The 24,904-nt window shown below is 33.8% G+C and overlaps 2 protein-coding genes across 2 annotated transcripts; both read right to left on the reverse strand.

Annotated features, from left to right (window-relative positions):
- Positions 1-3,477: 3,477 nt before the first annotated feature.
- On the reverse strand, positions 3,478-4,407 carry LOC101954715 (olfactory receptor 5T7). The gene has a single exon (XM_013366243.2). The coding sequence runs from the start codon at positions 4,405-4,407 to the stop codon at positions 3,478-3,480; it is 930 nt and encodes a 309-aa protein (XP_013221697.2).
- Positions 4,408-15,350: 10,943 nt separating this feature from the next.
- Positions 15,351-16,292, reverse strand: LOC101954431 (olfactory receptor 8K3). Its single transcript, XM_013366240.2, has one exon. It carries the CDS (start codon positions 16,290-16,292, stop codon positions 15,351-15,353), a length of 942 nt encoding a protein of 313 aa, XP_013221694.1.
- Positions 16,293-24,904: the final 8,612 nt, after the last annotated feature.

A 24,904-nucleotide genomic window follows, 5' to 3' on the forward strand; every position in this document is an offset into this window, starting at 1 on the left:
CTTGATTTTTTACCAGCCTTTCTTAGTTGGCTAGACTCTTTTCAAGATAATATATTTGTCTTCATTATCTGATGTTCTGGCTTCTACTTGCTCCACCCTGTTAGTGATACTATCATTTGGTTTATAGTTTCCTTCATTTCTAAAATTATTGTTTGATTTTTTTAATAATCTCTATCTCCTGATAAAGATGATTGTTTGCTTCTTTTATTTGCTTGTGTATTTTATTTTCAATGAGTTCTTTCATTGTTTGAATTTGCTGTCTCACAATCTCTTTAAGATTCCATTCCATCTGTCTAAGGTATTCCTTGAGTTCTTTATTTGGCCATTTTTCTGATGCCTCTAGATCCTCTTGTATATTTAGGCTGTCCTGCATTGTTTGTATTCCTTTTCTTCCTTGCTTTTTCATGCTGCTTATGTTATTTCTTGCTCTGTTTGACTGCTGAGTTACTGTTTACTCCTATAAATTTATTTGGATTTGTGTGTCTCTGAGGTCTCTCTTTTGTGATGGGAGGCTATGACTAGAGATGATGAGTTTTGTTGCACTTTAGTGTAAATTCATTCATTTCCTAAACAGTGTACAAATTCTGATGGCATATAGTGGTCTGCAGTTTGGTCTTGGGACTTATATTTAGCTTAAATGATGTGATGGTATTGAGGTTGGTATCTCTTGGCAACCTTGGAAGGTTATTAACAGGAGAATGGTTTGGAGTATTTGGGGGATGTTAGGGTCTCGATAGCACTATATAACATCTCGGAACATTGACCTATACATATTTAGTAAATTACACATAAACAGAGTCGTATTGCTTGGGAGGAAAGGTATTAGAAGGGAAGGGAAGAAGTCACTAAAGAGAATGAGAGTAAACAGATAGAATTCAAGGAAAGAGGAATAAGGAAATTGAATAGAAATGAAAAGACAAAAGAAAAAATAGAAAATAAAAAAATAAAAAATTAAAAAAAATCAAAAAAGTGAAAATAAAATATAATACAAAAATATTTTTAAAAATTAAAAAAAGAAAAAAATTAAAATTAAAAATATTAAAAAATGCAGTCTTAGAGTTTGATTAACTTCTCTTCCAGTAGGTGGAGCTGTGCCCACCAGGCCAAGCTACTCCTCTCAATGCACGGGAACCATTCAATGTGCAGCAGCTCCTCCTCCCCGACTGGGCGGGTCTCCACTCATGAGTGCCTCTGGCCTTTTCTTGTGTCTAGCTACCTCGTTACTGGCGCTGTTCACAGGTGACGCTCACCACAATACTGGTTACACGCCAGGTCTGCTGCTCCCAGGAGCTCTATTTTCTTAAACAACTGGGCACACTCTCCCTGCTTGCCAATCCCTCAGCTCCTACGGTTATGGAGCTTGGGACTGAGAGCCCTTAGCGTATTTTGCTTGCCCTCCGGTAGGCATGCCCCCAGGATCTGGTACAAGAGACCTCAGTTGTCTGCGCTGGTGGGAGCAGTAGCCGGGGTCCCGTGCTGCGGGTCCCGCGTCACTCCCGAATCCCTCCTTCTGACTATCATGCTGGGAGGGGCCCTTTAGGTTTCCCCACTGTGTGAAGGGGGGGATAGGGGGATACACACCTGCTGCCGCTGGTTTCAAAGAAGTTATCTTTTCCACCGCATTCTGGTAATGTCAGTTCTCTGCAATGTTGGTATCCAATGCAAATGGCAGCATTTTGTTCCCTTTGCCGGGTGACCGAAGCAACGGGTGGGTCCTGACCAGCCCTCCCAAACCCGGTCTCAATCCCTGTTGCCACTGCCTATGAAGGCTCGGTTAGTATTTACCTCCACAAGGTTCTGCGAGACTGGTACCCACAAGCAGTTTCCGAGGGTTTGTTAAGCACTAAGCCAGATCAGTTTGTATGTGAGACACAGGCGAAAGGGAGCCTGAGTTCGGCCTCTATGGGCTTCCTGTGTGTTCTGAGAGGAGCAGGCTATTCGCCCCAGATCCACGTTTAGCTCAGCAATGCCCAGTGATCTTGAGCAAACAGCATTTAGACGATTTAAGACTTCCTATGCCCGCACAGCTGAAGAGGTCAGAGACTTGATACCTCTGTGCCCACAACCATGGTGCCTGCCACTCAGATGAAATTTTTAAAGCAAAAAATTCACCCTTTAAATTTTGAGTTGTATTTAATGAACTTTTTCATAATTTTAAAACATACATATGTAGGTTCAATACAAATTTACATTGTTTAGATATGTGCAGATAACAGATATCAATGTCCTTCATTTGGATTTGACATTTGAAGGAATGAGTTGCATGGTACAAAGACTCCATGGTGAACCCTCCAAGAGAGGAAAACAAATTTAAAGGCATTATGTAGGAATACATTCTATATGAGAAGCTCTGTGGTTTTACCATTGACATTTAGTAGTTCCATATGATGAAAATATTCATTGTATTGTATATAATGAAGATTTTTTTCTGCTATCATTAATGAATAAATGTAGTATTGAAGGAGAAATTAATTCACAAACTAATTAAAAGTAATGAAGATAAAGAAAAACAACCAATATCATATAAACTGAAAATTGAGGCATGTATTTTCAAGGAAAATTAGATGTATTGGAAGCAGGATTAAATATGAGTGTACCAGAGATCCTTTTCTGTTATTTTCTTCCAGGAAAAATGATAGTAAGAAACAGTAGCGTTGCAACAGCCTCACAGATTATTAGTGGTCAAGAGAAAAAAAAATAGTCAAAAGTGAGCAGTGGTCAGACCCGAGGGGAGTCTCACAATGGCTGATATGGGCTTAGACCTGGATAAAGCAAAATTGGCCAGCCAGTAGCACACAACTCTCTGAATTGTTTTCCTTTAGTGATTCGTATATTTTAATATAATTTTTAAAAATGCTGATGTATAGTTACTGCAGTCTGTGAGGAGTTAGAGAATAATCTTAGATCAGTGTTGTGGAAGGTATGATACAAGAGAAAGAAATTCACCCTCAAAACTTATCCCGGTGATGACACCCTGGAATCTGATCAAGTTATTTCTGGTGTCTGAACCACAGGCTGAGTAGTTTGCTGCATGGACATAAGGATATAGCAGATTTCTTTGAGCTAGAATCAGGTACAAATTACTCTACAGAAAATGCCATAGAATTATGAATGCAGTATTATATGATCTAGATAGAGGTTAAACAAACACACACAGCATTTTAAAGCAAATCATATGTAATATATATGCCAGCATGTGTGGATTTTTTAGCATTTCACTTAGTATCAGCATCAATGCTCACATTTATGTATGCATATTCTTTTACTGGTATGAACATCGTAAAAATGAAATGGATGTTAAACGTTTTCTGCATGTAAAATAACTTACTAGAGATTATCCATGAAATTTATTTTAAAATGTCTGCAAACAAGAAAATACACTAGTACATTCACATAAACACTTTCATTTAATCCCCTTGACACTGTATACCTATCACACAAATTTTGTCAATATAATTTTAATATGAAAAGTATGCTTTAATGATAAACATTTTTTTTCCAAACACTCCACATTGCTTCTTTTACATCCTTGTTTCTCAAACTGTAGATGAGAGGATTCAGCATGGGAATAACAATGGAGTAAAATATAGACACTACCATGTCATGCTCCAAAGCATAGTTGGATGTTGGTCTCACATACATGAATACTGCAGTGCCATAAGAAATGGACACTGCAGTTAGGTGAGAGCTACACGTAGAAAAGACTTTCTGCTTCCCTTCAGCAGAGTGTATCCTCAGAATAGCCAACAGAATGAAACCATAGGAGATCAGGATGGTTAGGATAGTACATATCACAATAGAGCCAGCAAAATAGAAGAGCAGAAGCTGATTGGGGCGAGTGTCAGAACAGGAAATTGCAAGGAGAGGAGGGATGTCACAGAAGATGTGGTTGATTATGTTGGATCCACAGAAGGACAGGCTGAAAGTGGCTGTGGTGTGTGTTATAGCATGCAGAATTCCACCAACACAGGAAGCCAAGATGAGTGGCACATAGACCCTGGGTGACATGCTCACTGAATACAGAAGTGGGTTGTAGATGGCCATATAGCGATCATAAGCCATGGCAGCCAAGAGAAAGCACTCTGTGGTTCCACAGGTTACAGCAAAAAACATCTGGGCTGCACAGGCACCAAATGAAATGGTTTTCTCCCTTGACAAAAAGTCTACCAACATATTTGGAGTGATAACAGACGAATAGCAGGCATCTATGGAAGACAGTACACTCAGAAAATAGTACATTGGGTTGTGCAGCCGGGAACTCCCAATGACCAGTACAATCAGTCCTAAATTTCCCATTAGGGTGAAAAGGTAAATTGCTAGAAACAGGAGGAAGAAAAAGATCTGCAGTTCAGTATTGTCAGTGAAGCCCTTCAACACAAATACAGCTACTTCAGTGACATTCTTCATGCTGAAATCTCATGGAACACACTTGAAGATGATGGTGAAATGACAGCTGATGGTACTATAAAAGAATTAACAACAGTGAATTTAGGAAACATGAACCATGCCTATAGATTGTGTGTGTTTGTGTGTGCATGCGCGTGTGCGCATGCATGTGCACACTTATTTTTCTGCCTGATTTCCAAGCAGTAGATCAGAAGACAGTCATGTTGTTGAATGCAGCACTCACAGCATTCCCTGGAGGATCATGTGAATCACAAGGGTGTTTTCACAGTCACTATACCCATGTCATTTCTTAAATCATCAGGTCAACTGAGTAATTTACCACTGAATTCTATTAGCTCTTTTCATATTTATTCATGTTAAAACACAAGGTATGGTTGAAAAATTCCTTCTGACATCTAAAAACATGAGCTATTGTCTGGGGTTGTGTCTCAGTGGTAGGGTGCTGGCCTAGCAGGTGTGAGACACTGGGTTCAATCCTCAACACCACATAAAAACATAAATAAATAAAATAAAGGTATTGTATCCAAGTACAATTAAGAATATTTAAGAAAACATGAGTTATTATGTCAAGGAAATAGCTTTGGAACAGGATCAGAATTTTATATCAATTATCAACTGTTTAGAATGATTTTTTATAATTGACTCAATTATGCAATGCAAAATTCAATATTTATTTACAAGATTGTAGTTAATATTCATGGACAAATTTTGTGAAATCTAAATCTGTTGAATGGCTTGAATTATAGAATGTGCTGACTTAGGTTCATTTATAGAGTAATCTATCAGGAATAAATTCAATTAAACACATTTAGAAATATGAATTTTCCCATGAATACATTGTATATTTCTGAATTACTCTTTAAAGAATAACAATTTGTGTGGAAAACAATACACATGCAAACTATCACAGTTCTATTTTATACATTACAGTGGCTTATTATTGCTTTGAATAAATAAGATATTTCAGATAAATTCCTCATGGGACAGGAATTCCAATTAGTTGTTAAAAGAAAGTTATACTGTACGAATAAGTCATAGTGACACGGTATTCAAAGACTTCAGAGAGATAAAGAGAAAATAACTATGATAAAGTTATAAAATTAGGGTACATAAATCCGATTTAAGTAGAAGTTAGAGAATATCACATATATTGGGCTTCATGAGGAAACACTATATTTTCAATAAAGGACAAAAATCATAATGACTATTTGATGCATGGACTTTCATGCACATTGCATTATTTCACGTAATAGCAAATTTTGTAGGTGATGATTTTCAGAGCTAAAATGCCATCCCACCTCCGGTTCAGGAGTGCATGCTTTTTCCCGCATGTTCAACTGAATCCTGTAACACTGTGGCTCCCTTGTGTAAATGCACTCCTGCTTCTCAGGGAATTAAGGCAGAACCTGATTCATGATGGATCTGACCATTCTTAGACTATTAAAAATAAAGATATGTTAAGAGAAAGTCACACTATGAAAGATAACTAGATCCCACAGCTAGGATTTAAGTTTTTCTAAGTCATTGCTTCTTAACTATTATATCAAAATATAAAACCCACAGTGGTTCGATACATGAAACATTTTCTCACAATCTGGTGATCAATTTATGACCATCCTTACTTTGAAATATATCAATCTGTCATAAAAAAATAAAAATACACCTGCTAAGGAGCACACTTATTTGCCTATACAAACACAAATTCAGTATTTTCCTTTTTTTTTTTTTTTACTCCTTACCATGAAGTTGGTTTAATGTAATAAATGAATTTTGATGAATACATGTGATGTATATTGTAAGAACCAGGTACTTAGTACTTAAAGTTTAGCAATTATATTGTTTAATACAAAGTAACATAGTTTGTACTTGCAAGTTTATGTGCTAGCTCCAAAATACCTGTCAAATTATCTGAAATATTCTCTTACCCAAGAAGCAGAAACACAGTTTCAGGTACACTGTGAATATGGCTAATTTAGATTGCTTAAATCCACTTATGGAACTTGATGAAGCCCACAGGAGGTGCCCCGAGGGGAATATGCCCCAGTAGTCTTCTGCTTTAATATAGTAATACAAAGATTTATTTCATAACCAAAAAGTAAATGTTTCTGCTGCTGTTAATTAAGCAAATAGTGAGTGTTCTGCTTTGACTGTTGTTAAAAGTTTCAGATTTGCATTTCCCTCATGATTACTGTCATGCAATATGGAATGTTTTTCTATATGTTTGTAAGCCATTGTTTTCACTGAGGAAAGATATCATCAAGACCTTTGCCTACTTATAAATCAGATATATTGGGGGCTGGGGATGTGGCTCAAGCGGTAGCGCGCTCGCCTAGCATGCGTGCGGCCCGGGTTCGATCCTCAGCAGCACCACATACCAACAAAGATGTTGTGTCCGCCAAGAACTAAGAAAAAATAAATAAATGTTAAAATTCTCTCTCTCTCTCTCTCTCTGTCCCCCTCTCTCTCTCACTCTCTCTTTAAAAATAAATAAATAAATAAATAAATCAGATATACTTTTTTTTCCTTAAAAGTTTCTTATTTTTTTTCAATATTGAGTTTAATATTAAAAATATAGTTTGCAAATATTTTATCCTGTTTTATTGTTTTCTTTTCCATTATGGTCATTATTTTCTTTGCAGAAATGTTTTTGGATGGATATAGATCTAGACCTAATTGTCTAAATTTTGTGTCACTATTGTTTTTTATGGTGCCATTTCAAGAAATTATTGCCAACCCCACAGTCCTGAACACACAATCTTAAAGATTTTCCCTGATGATTTGTTCTGGGCATTTTACTTCCAGGTCTTTAGTATAAAACTTGAATGCATTTTTTTTCTTTTATGTTTATTTTATTTTTTTAACTTTTCCCCCTGTAGTCCTGGGGATTCAATCCCACAGCACTCTACCACTGAGCTGCTTATTATTCCAACCAAAATTAATTGTTTTATATATTTATTTCTTTGTTTTTCAAGGACTGAGGATTGAATTCTGGGGTGCTTTACCACCATTACAAACATTACCAACCTTTTTTCAATTCTTAATGTTGCCCTAAGTCTCCTTAAATTGAAGATGCTGACCTCAAACTTGGATTTCTCCTGCCTCAGCCTTCCAAAGAGTTGGGTTTGCTAGAATGTGCCACCATGCCCAGCAACTTTGACCCATTTTAAGCTGATATTTCTATATGTTATATAAGGAGTGTCTCATTTCATGTTTTTTTTTCTGCATTTGAATGTTTTATTTCTCAACATTTGTTGAAGAAACTCTGCTTTCCTTATGGTTTATCTATGGTTTACCAGTGAGAAAAAAAATTATATATATATCATAGTGACAACTATTTGGTTAGCTATCCTTTTCATAACTAAATAGTGTTCCATTATGTGTATATACAACATTTTCTCTATTCATCTCTCAGTTCATGGACACTTGGTTTGCTCTCAATTGTGCTTCATTGCCTAAAATGCCCATTCCTTTTGTTTTTATTCTTTGCATTATAACTTCATATTAACTGATATGTAAGTCCCCAAATTATCTATATCAATGATATTAATGTGGGCAGCATGCAGTGTTTTATGCATGTATGCATTGTATAGTATTTCATCATGTTAAATGTGTTTTCCTCAAAAACCTGTTATTTCTTTATTATAAGTCATTCAAAACCCTTCTAGTTTTTGAAATATGCAGTAATTGTTGCTGCTATAATCACCCTTCTGTGCAATATCAGAATAGTATTTTTTATTCCTATATAAATGTGATTTAGTACTCACTGATCAACATTTCTTTCCTGTCCTCTTTACTCATATTGTTGCTTGTCCCTGATAGCCACCATTCCACTCTCAAAGTTTCTGAATACAACTATTTTATATACCAACTATAAATCAAAAAATGAGATAACTTATATAATGTACCTGGTTTATTTTAAAAAATAATGAAATTGTATCTATGTAGTCAATAGTGGCAGGATTTCATTCCTTTTTGTAGTTAAATAGTGTTCCATAATAGTGTTCCAATAGAGAAAATGTATACACAACATTTCATGGACACTTGGTTTGCTTCCAGTTGACGGCTTTTGTGAACCATGCTACAGTGAACATGGGAGTGTGTATGTCTTCTACACACTGACTTCTTTTCTTTGGATGTGGAACCGGTAGTAGGGTTGCTGGATCATATGGTAGAGCTATCTTTAATTTTTCGAGGAACTTCTATATAGTTTTTTCATAATGATTTCACTAATTTAATTTAATAATTTAAACTCCCACCAATAATATGCAAGTTTCATTTTTTTTCCTCATGCTTGCCTGTACTGGTTATATTTTTTAATAATAATCATCCTTACTGAGGTAAGGTGATATCTTTCATTGACTTTCTGTGAATTTCCCTGATTATTATCATATTTAATCATTTTTATACATCCTTTCTTCATTTGTAAATCTTCTTTTGAGAATCTCTATTCAGATTGATTGCCAATTTTTAATTGGGTTATTTGTTGTTTAGATTTTTTAGAGGTCTTTACATATTCTGGACAGTAGCCCCTTATTGGATACAAATATATTCTTTCATTCTATACACTGGATCTTCAATCTGATGATTGTTTCCTTTATGGAACAGAAACATTTTAGTTTGGCATTATCTTGTTGGCCAATTGATGCTTTTGTTTTTTTGTTTTTTAAAATGTCTTCCCCAAAAGTCCTTGTCAATTTCAATATTGTGAGGCATTTCTCCTATGTTTCTTTCTGGTGGTTTCATGTTTTCAGGTCTTCCATTTAAATCTTTAATTCATTTTGAGTTGATTTTTGTTACTAATGAGAGATGAGTCCAGTTTCATTATTCTTCATGTTGATATCCAAACTTTCCTCACTACTAATCATTCCTTTTTCTCCTTCAGTTATGTATTCTCAAAAGTCTTGTCTTCAAGCTCACTCTCTTATTGTTGATACCTTCTATCACACGTCTAATTTTACTTGATGTAGTTTTCAGATCAAGGATTTCAGCTAAATTTTTTTGATTGCTTCATTTTATCTTCTAAAAGTCTGTGTTAAAATGTAATCATTAATCTGTGTTTCCTTGATGCTAAAGGCTATTTATAGGATTTCTAACATAGTGATGACTATTTGGTCATTTTATGACACCTTATATTTTTTTACAGTGACAGAGAGAATTTTAATATTTATTTTTTAGTTTTTGGTGAACACAACATCTTTGTATGTGGTGCTCAGGATGGAACCTGGGCAGCACGCACACCAGGCAAGCGTGTTACTACTTGAGCCACATCCCCAGCCCGACACCTTATTTTGACCATTAAGTGAAGTCATTATTTCTGGAATGCTCTTGGTCTTGTTAACATATGTTATATCAGGGCAGAAATTAGGTGACCTAGCTTGTCTTTCTAGAAATTATAAGCAGTGTGCCAATTGTCGTTGAGGCTATATTTCCTTCCTGTTTCTCACAACCAGATTGACAACATAACCCTGGTTTCCGTGAGTCAGCTATTGCTGATTTGTAATTATTTCAGCACTAGAGATTGACCCAAGCTTAGCTATGACCCAATCCACTGTTGGAGTGTCATTCAACAAGAACTAAGGGAGTTTCTAAGAGGATAGTCCATCCCTCAAATGGCTCCTTGTTACTTGGGTTAGCCTATATCCCTCACTCACGGTCACTAGATCATGGTTGAATAGTGTAGAATTTTACTACTTAGATTGTAGGCTGAATTTCCATGAATGGGCCAGCCAAACTCATGAGCCCTGCTGCTGCCCAGTAACTACACAAAGTCACATTGCACTCTTAGCCTAGAGCTCACAAAATCATCACAGCACTGAGGGAAAACAAGTCTTACAATGCTCTGCACTGCCTATTGTTGAGGTATCCTTATGGCCCAAGTTTACTGCAATCAGCTATATTAGGGCAATCATGAATTTAATGATTTGGGGCTATATTTCTCTAACTGGCAATAGGATTGTTTTAGAGGCTCCTTCTTCAAACAGGTCTGAGTTGAGAAGATGTTAAGTTCTGATCAGCATTCAATTTCATCAGCTGAGTAAGAAATTCCAAGGCTAAATTTGTGCTAAGTACAATGTCCTACTCTCAGCAAATGGAGTCTTGCTCCATGTTATGATGCTTCAGATTGGGGTAGTGTTGGTGAAGGTAGTCTCTTGACCATCATGACTGATTCTATGTTGGGTCTTGCCTGAGTCCCACAGCTACAAGAACCTGCACAATCTCAGTACTCACCTGGCTTTGAAGTTGGCTAAAACATTTATGTATTCCACTGAGGCAGTGGACTCTGCCTGGTGCTGGGCACATTTATTGGCTTCATGTTTGAACACTAGTCTTGAGATAGCTGTGCTGCCTAAGTTTAGTAGCACTCTTTCTTTTTCTCCTTTAAAATTTTTTTTTTAATATATTTTAGCAAAATCAAACTCAATGGTCAGTCCCCCGGCTTCCTTACCTGCTATTTAGGGAATTTGATGCTCGAATAGCAATTATAATTGATGTAATTTTGGGCAGAGGATGACTGGAAGATTTTTCTCATCTTCCTTCTTTTGCTACCTCCTTAATTTTTAAAATATAATTTACTGATTTATATTCTTAAATTCTTCTATGAATTATTAATATTGCCTCATATTTTCTTGTATTGAATCATATTGTTTTATAATAAATATTATATAACAAAAATATTGACTTTATTAATTCAATTAGTTAATTTAAGTTTATTTGAAACATAAACATTTTTCATGATAAGTTAAATAAATTCTAGCTTCACATGTTTTCTATTAGATGCAAAAGCTAGAGAAAAATAAAGAATTAAAAGACTAGGGGAAATCTCATGATGATAGAAAGGAGAATAGTGAATTAAATAAAGAAAGAGAGGAAAGGGGTGAGAAAGTGGAGGAATTGAAGAATAAAATTGATCAAGTTATGTTATGTGTGTGAATTAATATATCACAAAAATTTTCACTTTTATGTTACTATAGAGCTTCAATTAAAGAAAATCAATAAATAAATATAAGGAAGGTCAGTAGTATAGAGGAATAGAATTGAGGGGAAGGAAAAATGAACAAACCATGGAATAAAATTTACCAAATTATGCTGTATACACTGTAAATATATCACAATGAATCCCACGTGTATGTACAAGTATAATGCTTTAATTTAAAAATAAATACATGAAAGGAAGACCAGCAGAGTAGAGAAAGGGGATTAGGAGAAAAGAGGAAAAGAGGGAGAGGAGAAGTAATAAAGCTTGATATGAAGCAAATTTTATATGTATTTAGGAATATGTGATCCCACACTACTATGCCTAAATATAACTCACTAATAAAATGTAAAAAAATGTCTTTTTATAATTGAATCTTTGTGCATTATTTTCTTTTTCTTTTTAATCCTTGTCCTGATACTGAGAACTTTGTGCATTATTTTCTTTTTCTTTTTAATCCTTGTCCTGATACTGAGAACTTACCTCCTTTACCAGAAGCAAGCCTTATATATAGTTTTTCTTTCCTGTGGATGTAGCCATTAGTAACATTTATGCATGTTCTCGTTGACAATATGCATTATAATTTTGCAAATATATTAAATTAATATTTTAAATGGTGAAAGTCTTATTCTTCAATTATTTTTTACTCAGGTATGTTTTATTTTGTTAACTCCTCCATAAACAAGAATTGTTCTTTGATTTTGCAGGATAAATATACTTATTAGACTTTTGTAAGTTGTTTACCAAAGAGACTATGATTTTATAGGCTCTCATTGAGAGTGGGAATATTTTTAACTCCATCTCATTTCCATTATTTGGAAATCATGTACTTTTAAGCTTTTGTCAGTAAAGAGCTTGGGTAATAGAATTTAATACATAATTTAATTTAGAAGTTTAATAGAAATTTATACTTTTTTCTATGGATTTTAGACCTATCAATTAATTAATTGTATATGCACAATTGCATCTATTTTCTATAGTCTGAATTATTTTATTTGTAAATATTTTCATTATGTAGACATTAGAAACATTAGTAACCAAATATCTTTGTGATTTTTTTTACTTGTTTTTAAGAGTCATTTCCATGCTGAGTCACACACACTTTTGCACAGACATACATATAAACACAAGCACACACCTGCACAGAGGACAGTCATTGTTTGCAAACCTAAAAAACTGCCCAGATAATCTAAAAATATCACTCTGACTTAATTTTGACATTTGAATAAGTAAGCACGTGAATAGCAGTTAAGAGAGCCTGTGAAATAAAAATAGAGAAATTGTGGTAGGAATATGTGATAGGAAAAGATGTTCTTCTTATATAAATTTTAGGTATTATATAAACTTATTAAAAATCTCAATTTAGGAAAATATCATTTGATGGAATTCTGTTTTCTGAAGAGATTAGAGCAAAATGAAAATACTACTAATGTCATGATATCTCATTTATAACATTAGTTTGTCAAAGTTGTTGCCATTAATGAATCCTGGAGCCTAAATACTTTTTATATATATTTAGATGTAATTACATGCTTTCTTTTTTTAGTTGCTGGATATGGCAAATGACATTGTATTTTTAAATGTTGAAACATTTAAACTCCTGTATCATAGGAGCTTTTATATAATATTTTATATCAGGTTATGCCTAACATGATAAGAAGCTTATTGTGCATAGGGCTATATTCAACATTTAACATTCAGTTTAGAATTTTACACATTTGACTCCTTTAATATCAGGGAGTGCTTACAAAAATGTTAGAAAATACAGCTTCTCTTTATATTTCTGGAAGAATTTTGAGATTATGTTTACTCTTTTTTCTCTCTAAATATGTATTAGAATTCGACAGTTAAGGAATGACTTGGGGAAGAAAAGTTGAGTTATTTTTAACACAGTTTTCATATTTGAGGTCCATCTCAACATGACTTTTTCCTCATGCCTCCGTAAGTGAAAAATCTCAATACTTATATCTCTGGCAACCATAGAAAGCTCTTTAATAGACATTCTGAACATCAACAAGAGTTCTTTGAATTTTTTATTTTTCTAAATTTGTTTTGAAGTTTTTCCATAAAATATAAAACTATATTGACAAAAATTATTTTAGCAAATAATAAAATCATAAGCCAGATTCTTTTTTAAATAATTTTTATGTTCCATGAAAAACTTTCTGAAATAACTTTTAAAAATATATGTAATAATGAAAAAGATACTAACATTGAAAATGAGAACATACATTCATTCATTAAAACATTAAGTATTAGCTTATTACTTTTATGTTTTTGTTTATCATTTGAGGATATCCCTATGAAAATTATTTTAGAAGTGCTATATTCAGTTATGGTTATTGACTTTTTAAAAATTTAGATATTCGAAACTCTTACCTTCATCTATTATAAAAGTTGAAATTTTCTGTGAATTTAATTTGATGTAACATAAAATAACTAATAAAATTGATAATACACATTAATTCTAAAGTTATCACAATCTTGTGTCCACTAACAAACTATACTAGCATTTAATCTAACCTCTGTTCAACTTATAATTTCTAGGCAATTCCAACACTTTATATATACATATATGAGTAAATAAAAAGCTAACAACTAGGTATATTCTGTTGTCAAAAAAAAGAAAAAAATGAAATATGTAAACTCTGCAGTAATGTTTATTTCCACATGATAATATTTGTATGCTTTTAGTTCTCCAATTAATTATTTTTAAACATATGTTTAGATACATAGATAATTTTTTCTCAAATGTGCATGTAAATTAAAAACACATCAATCATTTTATGACACAAATAAAATTCCATGAACGTTAAATAAAAATAAAATAAAGAAAACATGAAGTAATTTAGGGAGGGTTGTACATGAAATGTGCCAAGGCACCAAAAAAAGTGTTTGTGTCTACGCAAAACACATTACATTCTCCCTGCAAATTAGCACAACTCAAGTCATGCGTTTTTTTTTTCTTTTCAGTTCTTTCAAGCCATATTATCAAATTTATGCAAAAAATGTATACTAATAAAAAGATCTGATACCTTCTTTGGGACCAAATATAAGGGAAAGCAGTCACTGAAAGAGGAGCAAGAGACCTGCTTAATCACACAGCATGAAGCTTGTCAAGAATAAAATAAAATACAGGCTGTTTTAAACAAGAATCATTGTGTTCCTTTGGAGAGGTGAGGACAAGAAACCATTTATTAGACAAATATAGGGAGTTAAAATGTAAAAGAGAAAGAAGCTTCTATAGTAAAACTTCATATGGTCTCTTATTTGGTATATTCACCAGTCTCTATAAAGGACTAGATTACATGAAATATTTTTAGCAGAACTGTGATTTTCTGAATAGGATCATGCGTTAAGTAAATAGTCTCTTTTGAGCTAATACACAAAACAAAGGCCACCAATGAGGAAAACCAGAAGCCCAGGAGCCCCAGGTGAAAGAGGGGCTCAGAGCACCTGATCTGACTCAGTCATTTCAATCACTGTAATACACTGAGCTCCTGATGACACATGCTGTTGGATTTTAACACAACCCATGGATGTGTATGAAACTTAAAACACAGGGATTATGCTTGCACAACCAGAGAAACACACAAGCACATTCACAGTCATCAGAAGTTTATTACTATAGTTGTGACTAAAAAAAATTAACTCATTTTTCATATTTACCATTCTTTCTCATTCCAATGCAGCATCAGACTCTGACACTTGCTTGTGGAGTCTATAGGTCTTAAATTCCCATTCTACTTTATTATACAATTTATTCAATTTTTAAAAATTCATCTTTCCCCATTCAGAAAAGAAGATCTTGTTGTTTTGTTCACTAATATATTTTAAGCATTTAGAAATTTTACTATTACTACAGTAAAATTAATTATTTGAATATGTGTTGTTTGCTAAACATGCTGGGGGAAAACTGACTGGCTTCATAAGCAAACCACATTCATAGAACTCATATTCTATGTAATCTTTAAGAAAAGATGTTGCATATCTTTTTCCATGTGCCTTGTAGAGCAAACTTGACATCTTTGTTCCTCAAGCTGTAGATCAAGGGATTCAACATGGGGATAACCAATGTGTAAAATATGGAAGCCACTTTATCAGTGTCCAAGGAATGACTGGACTTGGGCTGGACATACATAAATATCAAAGTCCCATAGAACACTATGACCACTGTCAGGTGGGATCCACAGGTGGAGAATGCCTTGCGCCTGCCCTCAGCAGACTTCATCCTGAGAATGGCTAGGAGGATGAGCAGGTAGGACACTAGGACGATCAGAAGAGAGGAAATCAAATCAAAAGCTGCAAAGATCATAATTGTCAATTCGGCATCATGAGTGTCTGAACACAGCAAAGATATCAAAGGCATACAGTCACAGTAGAAATGATTAATGACATTGTAGCCACAGAAGGATAAGGTAAAAATCTTTATAGTGACTGTAAGTGACATAAATATACAATAGAGATAGGGGATTGCCACCAGCAACTGACATAACCTGTTTGACATGATGACAGTGTAGAGGAGAGGGTTACAGATGGCCACATAGCGATCATAGGCCATTGCAGACAGAATAAATAACTCACTTCCAATGAAGAAGAGAAAGAAAGCTAGCTGTGTAGCACAAAAATAATAGGAAATTGTATTTTGAGCCACAACAAAATTTAATAACATTTTTGGGCCCACGGCTGTAGAGTATCCAAAATCAGTGAGAGCCAGGTTTCTAAGAAAAAAGTACATGGGTGTTTGAAGTCTGGAGTCCACCTTGGTGAGGATGATCATGCCCAAGTTGCCCAGCACTGAGACCACATAGATGATGAGAAATAGCCCAAATAATGGAGCTTGCAACTCAGGGCGATTTGTGATGCCCATCAGAATGAACTCATTCACTACAGTGAGATTGTGTTTCTCCATCCAATTTCATTAAAAAACCTGTATCAGATAAAGCATCAGTGCAATTAATGGATTTCAAATATTATTACTTGACAAATATTCATTATGGAAGGCTGGTGTAAATAAGATATATTCAAACTTTCCTAACAGTAAATTTGAATTTATATACATATTTACATGAGCACATACAAAGAAATGAATGATCAATAGTACTACTCTAGGGTGATTCTACTCACAAAAGAAATCTATTAATTGTAGTTATATTTCAGTATAACTGAAATGATTAGAGGCCAGTTAAGCTGCTAAACATTCAACTCTGTCCAATGTCCAGGTAAAACGATATTCAAATCAGTTACTTTCTTCCAAGGATGATAAACCCTGATGCATAGAGAGATGTACATATATACAGATAGATATGTAAAGCAAAATAGGAAAATAATCTAAATTTTGCTATTTTTTGTATAAGATAAATGTACAATTATTATTTTTAACTTTTCTATTTTCATATACTTAATTACACTCACAGTCACATTTAATAATTGCATTCAATAATATCAGATAATGCACAGTATAATTACAAAATAAGGATTTCGAAACACAAAAAATCTAAGATTTTATACAACTCCCTATATTATAAGGTACTAAATAATTTTCTTGAAAGAAAAGGTGGTAGAGGTCATCCTATTAACTCTGTGGCTGATGTTAGAATATGAATATGACAATGAACTATTATTTTAGATTATTTATATTTCTTATATTCAAAACTATTATAAAAATAATATATAATGCTATCACAATAGAAATTAATGTAACATATTATTCTTCTCCTGTGATATTTTCATTATAAATGAAATATACTTACTTGTGTATAACAAATTAGATTCACTTTATTATGTCACAACATGGGAGAATATGAAGAAAATATGAACAAATTTGAAAAGAGTTTATTTCATTGATGCTGTACAATGAAGTCTTACATAATCTTCTTTGGATATGATGATGCTATGCTTTAAAGTAAAAAGTTCAAATACTTTTATAACAAACTTAAAAATGTTCTACATTGCACATTTTTTATTATATAGCACCATTTAGACAAAATAAGCTATAATAAGGATGAGTTAAACATAGATATTTGGGTATGTTTTATAGCACTCTGTATATAAAACAGCAATAATTTCTTCCAAATGTAATGCAGCACAGTTTGCAGATGTATGTGTGCATAACAAAATACAATGTATCTGAACATCCCCAATAACCCAGAAAATTTGAAGATGTGCTATAGCAGCAGGTATATGGCAGGTACATCTTTATTTTGAAGTAAAAACAGTAAAGGAACATTTTTCTTTCATAAAAAAAGGAAAGAGAAATGACCAACTTTGTAGTGAAAATTTTAATGACAGGCACTTGTACATGAGATATGAGTTAGCAATTTTCCAATGCTCAGATATAGCTTTCTACATAATAATTTAATTATTAAATTAAAAACACGGACAATTTAATTATTTTATAAACACACAGCTTGTGGGTTTGAAGATACATATGAGCTTTTAACCTCTCAGGCGCCAATATTCTAAAGTTAAGTAATTTGCACTTATCTCAAACAAAATATTTCTTACATTGTTGTGGCTGCTGATATCCTACCCTAAATTAATTTAATAAACTGCATCAGTTTGTTAGAGAAATACCTTTAATAAAGGAATAGGAAATAAATTGAACTATTTTATTTTGTTTTGTTTAGCAATCATGAAATACTACAATATAACATGATCAGTTTTAATTAATATTCCTGTAAGATAAAATTATGTTAATTAGCTTGGTTGAATCATTTCACCTTATATTAAAGAGTCATAGTGCCATTTTATATCCACACATGTATATAACTATTAACAATAAAAACTGAAAAAATAAGAATGTTTTGTGTTCATCAGTTTTGTGGTTCTATGAAAAGAACCAAACTACTTTCTCATAGTTTTCTCATTTTTACTGAATAATCAATTTTACTTTTAAGCTTATACTCTGAGAAAAATTTAGTAAAAACTCACAGCAAAATATGGAAAATTTTGCTTTTTCTGTAAAACCAGGTATCCTGGTATATTAAAAAAATGCTTTTTCTATCTCATTGTGAAACAGTAACTCCTATCTCAAAGAAAGAGATATGGAATGAATCACATGTATGTATTTAATTACATAATTTTAAATGTTAATTTATATTACAAATGGTCACAAAGAAAGCACAGAGATATTAAATGCCTAAATATTTGGAAGGAAAAAAATGTGGGTATTGATCTCTGTTTTTTCAATTTATTCCATTACAATATCTTTGAATTTATATTTTATCTCCTGTCACTTTTGCTTTTACATGGACAATTTAATTATTAAATTAAAAACATGGACAATTTAATTATTTTATAAACACACAGCTTGTGGGTTTTAAGATACATATGAGCTTTTAACCTCTCATGCGCCAATATTCTAAAGTTAAGATGAGGGAAAACAGAGAGAGATTGTATTGCTCTGAGGTATTACGGAGCTCTTGAAAACACAGAAACTGAATCAGAAATGGTCACTTAAAAAAGAGGGCAATGCCATAACAAAGTTTATCTACTTCAGTAGGTACTGCTAACATATATGAAAACTTCTGTCTTTGTTACCTCCACTGAAGCCTCTCTCTCTCTTTGATTCTCTGGTGTGTTTCCAAACATTGCATTATAGAAGAGAATTTATGGATTTTTTTTCATCATTTGACACTCTCCCTCAGGAGATGCCAAGGAACTAGTAGAGTATCCCTAAAGCATTTGAGAACTTAATGAAAGGCCTGGAGTTTGTCCATTAATTGCCAGGGGAAATTCACATTCAATATTTATTTATTTATGATAGGATTCAGCAAATCCACTTCTGAATTTTGTGCAGAATATTTGAAATTAGTATTTTAAAGAAATGCCTGTACCCTCTTGTTCTTTTTAACATAATTTGAACTAGACAAGATGTGGAAAAAATCTAATACCTATTTGTACATTAATGGATTTGTAAAATGTGGTATAAACACGTGTGAAATATGAATTAGCCTTAAGGATGTAAAAAGACAAGTACCCATGCTCTCCCTTACATGGAGTATGGAAAATAATCAAACTTATGGAATCAGGTATTGGCATGGTGATAACCAAACGCTGAGAATTTAGAGAAATGAGGAGAGGCTCATAAATAGACACGGAATCTTAATTATACTAAATAAAAAAGTAAAGACAACTGTTTTAAGAACAGTACTGTTTTCTACTTTGAAATTGTTAAGAGTTTAGATCTGATGTTAAGCACAGCACATTTTTTTTAATGGAAATGTAGTTTCAACACATACCATGGCAGGTATGAATCTAGAAAACATTAATTCAAAGGAGACAGAAAACAAAGATTACCTTTACCAAAAATATTTTCTAAAATATATGCAGAATAGAAAAATGTGTAGAAATGGAAAACAGTTCAGGAGGACCTGAAGAAGTGAAAAATGAGGAGAGGTAACTAAATGAGTACTACACAGTGATAAGTGCATCAATTAGTATAATTTCATAATTATAAAGAATAAATCTATATGAGTGTTAGAGGTTGAATATTACAGGATCAACTTCTACAATTAGTGTAAATCTACTTCTATGAATGCAATCTCAATAGCATTTGGAAAACTAAATATCTTGGGCTTTTTTTTTGAATGAAGTACTAATTTCAAAAAGGTGAGAGAAATTATAGCAATCCTCTATTGAGCATGTGCTGCAAGAATGAACTTTTGCTTTTTTCTTCTTTTAATAATAAAGTCCTCATTCTATTTATAAATTAAATTGTTCATTACCTTTGAGTTTATGTAGTTATGTAGTTACTTATAAAACTTCAATATTAATTGCATTTTAAATGTATGTTTTTAAATGTTTTCTCCTGTTTTGTAGTTTGCCTTTCACTTTGCTGATCATTTTTCTTTGATTTGCAGAGGATTTTTAGTTACATGTAATGATATTTGTGTGATTTTATTTCTTTCACTTGGCTTTGGAGTTATATCCTTTTACAGCTTTGCCAAAGCTGTCATGATGCTTTCCCTTCACAATATGATGTTGGGATTAACTTTTAGGTAATTTATAATATTTAATCGATCTGAGTTGGTTTTTGCATATGGTGCAAAGCTGGGGTCTACTTTCATTTGTTCTCACGCATGCATTCAGTTTTCCTAGCATGATATATTTAATTGACCATCTTTCTCCATTTGTATTTTTGGCACCCATTTATAAATCAGTTGATATAATATGGGATTGCTTCTCTGTTTCATTCCATTGGTTTACTTGTCTGTCTTCAAGCCATTTCCATAGTTTGCAGTTAATGTAGCTCTGTAACTTGTTTGCAATCTGGGAGTTTGATTCCTGTAGCTTTATTCTTGAAAATCACTTTGGCAATCAATGTGTGAAATTGCTTTTGGTATGTGTATTGGGCTCTAGTACTCAAAATGTCTCTTTTTTGCCAGTTCCACAAGTTTTTAAACAGTTTATTATTAAAGTAGAATTCATCTTAATTCATACATAAAATAATACAAAATAATGAGGTTCTACATGATATTTCTATATGTGTATGCATTGGGTAATGTTTAAATCAGTTGAAACAAGTTTATCCTCTTCAACACATCATTTCTTTATGGCAAAGTGTTCAAAATAATTTCTTCTGGATTTTTGAAACATGTAGCAAACTACTACTTACCTACACCATCCTACTGTAAAATAGCACAATAGAAAATCTTAGGCGTGGCTAATGGTAATTTATTGCACATTGATCAACATTTCCTCAGTGTCCCAACCCACCCTTTCTTCTGACCTCTGGTAACCACCAGTCTACTATAAACTTTTATAAGATTAGCCTTTTAAAAATTTTTTTGTAGTTGTAGATGGATAAAATATCTTTATTTATTTATCTTTCTGTGGTGCTGGGGATTGAACCCAGAGCCTCATATGAGCTAGGCAAGCACTCTACCACTGAGCTACCACTCTAGCCCCTAAGATTAAACTTTTTACATGGCACACATGTGTGAGAAAATGTAACGCTCAACTTTATGTGCCTGGCTTATTTCAGTCACCAGTTTCATCCATGTTATCACAGATGCCAGGATTTCATTCCTTTTGAGGTTACTCATCATCCATTGTGTATATACACATTTCTCTGCACATTCACCAGTAGAGGGATGCTCAGGCTACCTCCCATTGGTGACTGTTGGAAATAATGTTGCTGTGAACACAGGAGTGCAGATGTATTGTTGCCAATATACTAATTTCATTTCTTTGAATATGAATCTAGCCGTGTGATTGCTAGAACATGTGGTAGAGCTATCATTAATTTTTTGAGGAACCTCCCTAGTTTTGCATAAAGGTTGTACTAATTGACATTCCCAAAAGCACAGTTCAAGGTTCCCTTTCCCCCACATGCTTGCCTGCACTTGCTACCTTTGGTCCCTGGATAACAGTCATCCTTACTGTGATAATGTGACATCTCCTTATGGTTTAGACTTCAATTTCCCTGTTGGATAGTGATGTTTACCATTTTTTTCTGTCATCTGTTCTTTAATTGTGTACCTTCTTTTAAGAAATGTTGATTCAGATCTATCGTCTATTTTATTATTTGGGTTATTTTTGTTTTAAGTATTATTTGGAGCTTTTTATGCATTCTGGATATTAACTTTTGTTTAATATATACATGGCAAATATTTTCTTCCATTCTTTCTGTTGAGTCTTTACTTTGATGATATTTTCCCCTGAAAGCAGGAGCTTTTAGTTCAGTGTAATCAATTTGACTATATTATGCTTTCAATTTGTGCTTTTCAAGTCTCCAGAAAATTCTTGTCCATTTCAATATTTTGAAGAATTTTTTTTTTCAGTTTTCTTCTGGAAGTTTCATGTTTTGAGGTTTTTGATGTATGTCTTTAATCCATTTTGAGTTGTTTTTTGTAGCTATTGATAGAGGGCTAGTTTCATTGTTTAGAATGTGATTGTTCATGTTCTAAGCATTGTTTATTGAAAAGTCTTCTCCAGTGCATGTCCATTATGGTTTGGATATGTGGTGTCCCCTAAAATCTCATGGGTAAGACAATACAAGAATATTCAGAAGTGAAGTGAGTAGATTATGATAGTGGCCCGCCCACATCCTATGCAAGCAGTGGAAATGGGGTTCCCCTTGGTGGAATGGGCAGGCTGAGATATGAAAGCTAAGAGAAATAAAATTATGAAAACCACAGAAAGTAGTTTCAAAAGCAAGGGTAGAACAGGCAAGCTGATCAGGTGGATTGAGTTTCTGGCAGGGAACGCACCTGCTTTATTTATATCAGGAAACATCAAAGAGATTCTGTAAAATTTTCTTTTTCTAAGAAAGGTTAAAAGAGGGCAATTCAGTTCCTAAAGGGTAATGCCTGTCTCCAGAGCTACTATGAGGAATCTTCCTAGCAGAGGGGAGAGAATAGGTCACATGCATTGGGCAATCTCTTGCTGTGGGAGAACCCAGGCCTATCTCTCCTTGGTTTCCATGCAGAGAAGATCCTCATGTATTTCATGGATAGTTTCCCCCAATAGTGTAACCTATCAGTGGATTAATCTACTGATATGGATTAACTGGGTGGTAACTGTATGCAGAAAAGATATGGAGGAGATAGGTAACTGGGGGTGTGAATTTGGGGTTTATATTTTGTCCCTGGTGAACAAAGCTCTCTGTTTCTGGCTTACCTTGTCCAGCGCTGCTTTCCTTTACCATGCCCTTCCACCATGATGTTCTGTCTCACCGTGGGCCCAGAGCTATGGAGTCCATTGTCCAGCAAGACTGGTGCTAAGCTGGGACACAAGTGATCCTCACAGTCCAGACAGCCTTTATGGCTATGTGCCTGACCTATTCTAAGTCTGGCAAGGATCAGGCAAAACTTGAGTGTGACTCCTAAGCGTGTAGGTCTCCACCTGATGCCAAGGCTGTTCTTAGATCTAAGAGCTCTGGCTTAGATACAGGGCCTTTTGTTTCTGGCTCATGCTGGTTGTCATTGCAGTGAGCATGGTCCTAAGCTCTACAACAAAGTCTTTTGGTTCCGTTTATTCTCATATCCTAAGTGAGTAGAAACTTGTTTCCTACATTGATGCCTAAGGTTAGTGGAGGATGATGGAAGTCTCTTTGCAGATTGGATAATGCTGTTCCAGTAGGTATAGATCAAAGTGCTCTACCGAGGACTAGGATTCAACATGGCAGGCTTGATACTGGGGGTGAAGTCTAAGGTCTGGATTTTATTCCTTTTTCCTCTCCCAAGTGAAAGGTAGCTCTTTCCTCACTGCACTATGGGGGAAATTGGGAGAAGGCTACTCTTTCTTTGCTGTCTTCTTTAACTTCCTTTCACTATACTAAAACCAAGCTCCATATTCCCTCCTGTGGCTTCCTTAGATCTGGTGATGGTAGTTTGTTGCTTCAATATTAATTACAGTTGGTGTGACTCTGAAGTGCAGAACTGGATAGTATTTCTCATTGACTATCTTGCTCCACCTCCCCAACATTTAAGATACGATTTAAACAATAAGGGGATTCTACTGACCTAAAGTGCTCTGGCAATTGGTACTAGTAGAATTGCAATTTTTTTTTTCTATATTAAACCCTGCTGGGTTTTCTAATGAATATTACATAGGAAAATATTTTTACATATTTACTTCAGTTAATCTTTGATTTATTTTTATCATAAAAATATACTTTAATAAAAAATATTTAATACCGGGGTATTATTTAAACTGAATCCCTGTTCATTTGCTCTATTATTTATACTTAATTTTGGAGCTTTCGACCCTCCTTTCAATCCTTATCGGTTACCACCAGATTTCTCAGTGACATCATTTACTGTGGGGTCAGAAACACCTGGTCTGGTGGTCTTCACCCTGATCTTCTTGAGGTTTCCTCTAATCAGGCAGTGACAGCCTGCCAGGGGCTTCACTCTATTTATCAGGGTGAGGGGAGATAACTTGTTTGAGGCCATTCGGGAGGGCTCTGTGGGTGTGCCTGTTGAAACTGTAGGTTTGGAGTTTTTAAAATGGAGTTGCGTAGGCTCAGTCCTAAGGCCATCCTAACAAAGTGGAAATTTATTTTTAACACAAACTTCAATTTTGAGCCCATCTTCCACATAAATTTTTTCCTGTGATTATCTCTGAGACACTAAATGGAAACTAAAATACATCACTGCTTATCAAACTAATGCAAACCACAGAATTGTTTTTCACAGACAATCAAGTATTACATACAGTTTTTTTTTCTATTTTTCTTATACTAAATTGCAATGCAGTTTCTGAATCTCTGTTATAAAGTATGAAAATCTGCTGATTCAAATTATTTTAGTAGTTAATAAAATTATATGATAGATCCTGGTTTTTAAATGTTTTATGCTGTGCAGAAGAGAGTCCAAATCCTTCTAAAGTAACTTATAAATTCCATGTCATAGTGAAAAATAGACTAACTTTTAAAATGAAAGAGATACATTATAAATTGTTAAATGTTAGCATATTGCTCTATGTTTTTTGTTTATCATTTGAGACACAATGAAAGTCCCACCTAGATTTATTTTAGATATAATTTACTGGGTTATGGTTATTCAGACATTTATG

Source organism: Ictidomys tridecemlineatus, chromosome 4, assembly GCF_052094955.1.
Source record: "Ictidomys tridecemlineatus isolate mIctTri1 chromosome 4, mIctTri1.hap1, whole genome shotgun sequence".
Taxonomy (NCBI): Eukaryota; Metazoa; Chordata; class Mammalia; order Rodentia; family Sciuridae; genus Ictidomys; species Ictidomys tridecemlineatus.

Coding starts and splice junctions, on each gene's coding strand:
- LOC101954715 (XM_013366243.2), bottom strand. CDS start 4,407: ATGAAGAATGTCACTGAAGTAGCTGTATTTGTGTTGAAGGGCTTCACT.
- LOC101954431 (XM_013366240.2), bottom strand. CDS start 16,292: ATGGAGAAACACAATCTCACTGTAGTGAATGAGTTCATTCTGATGGGC.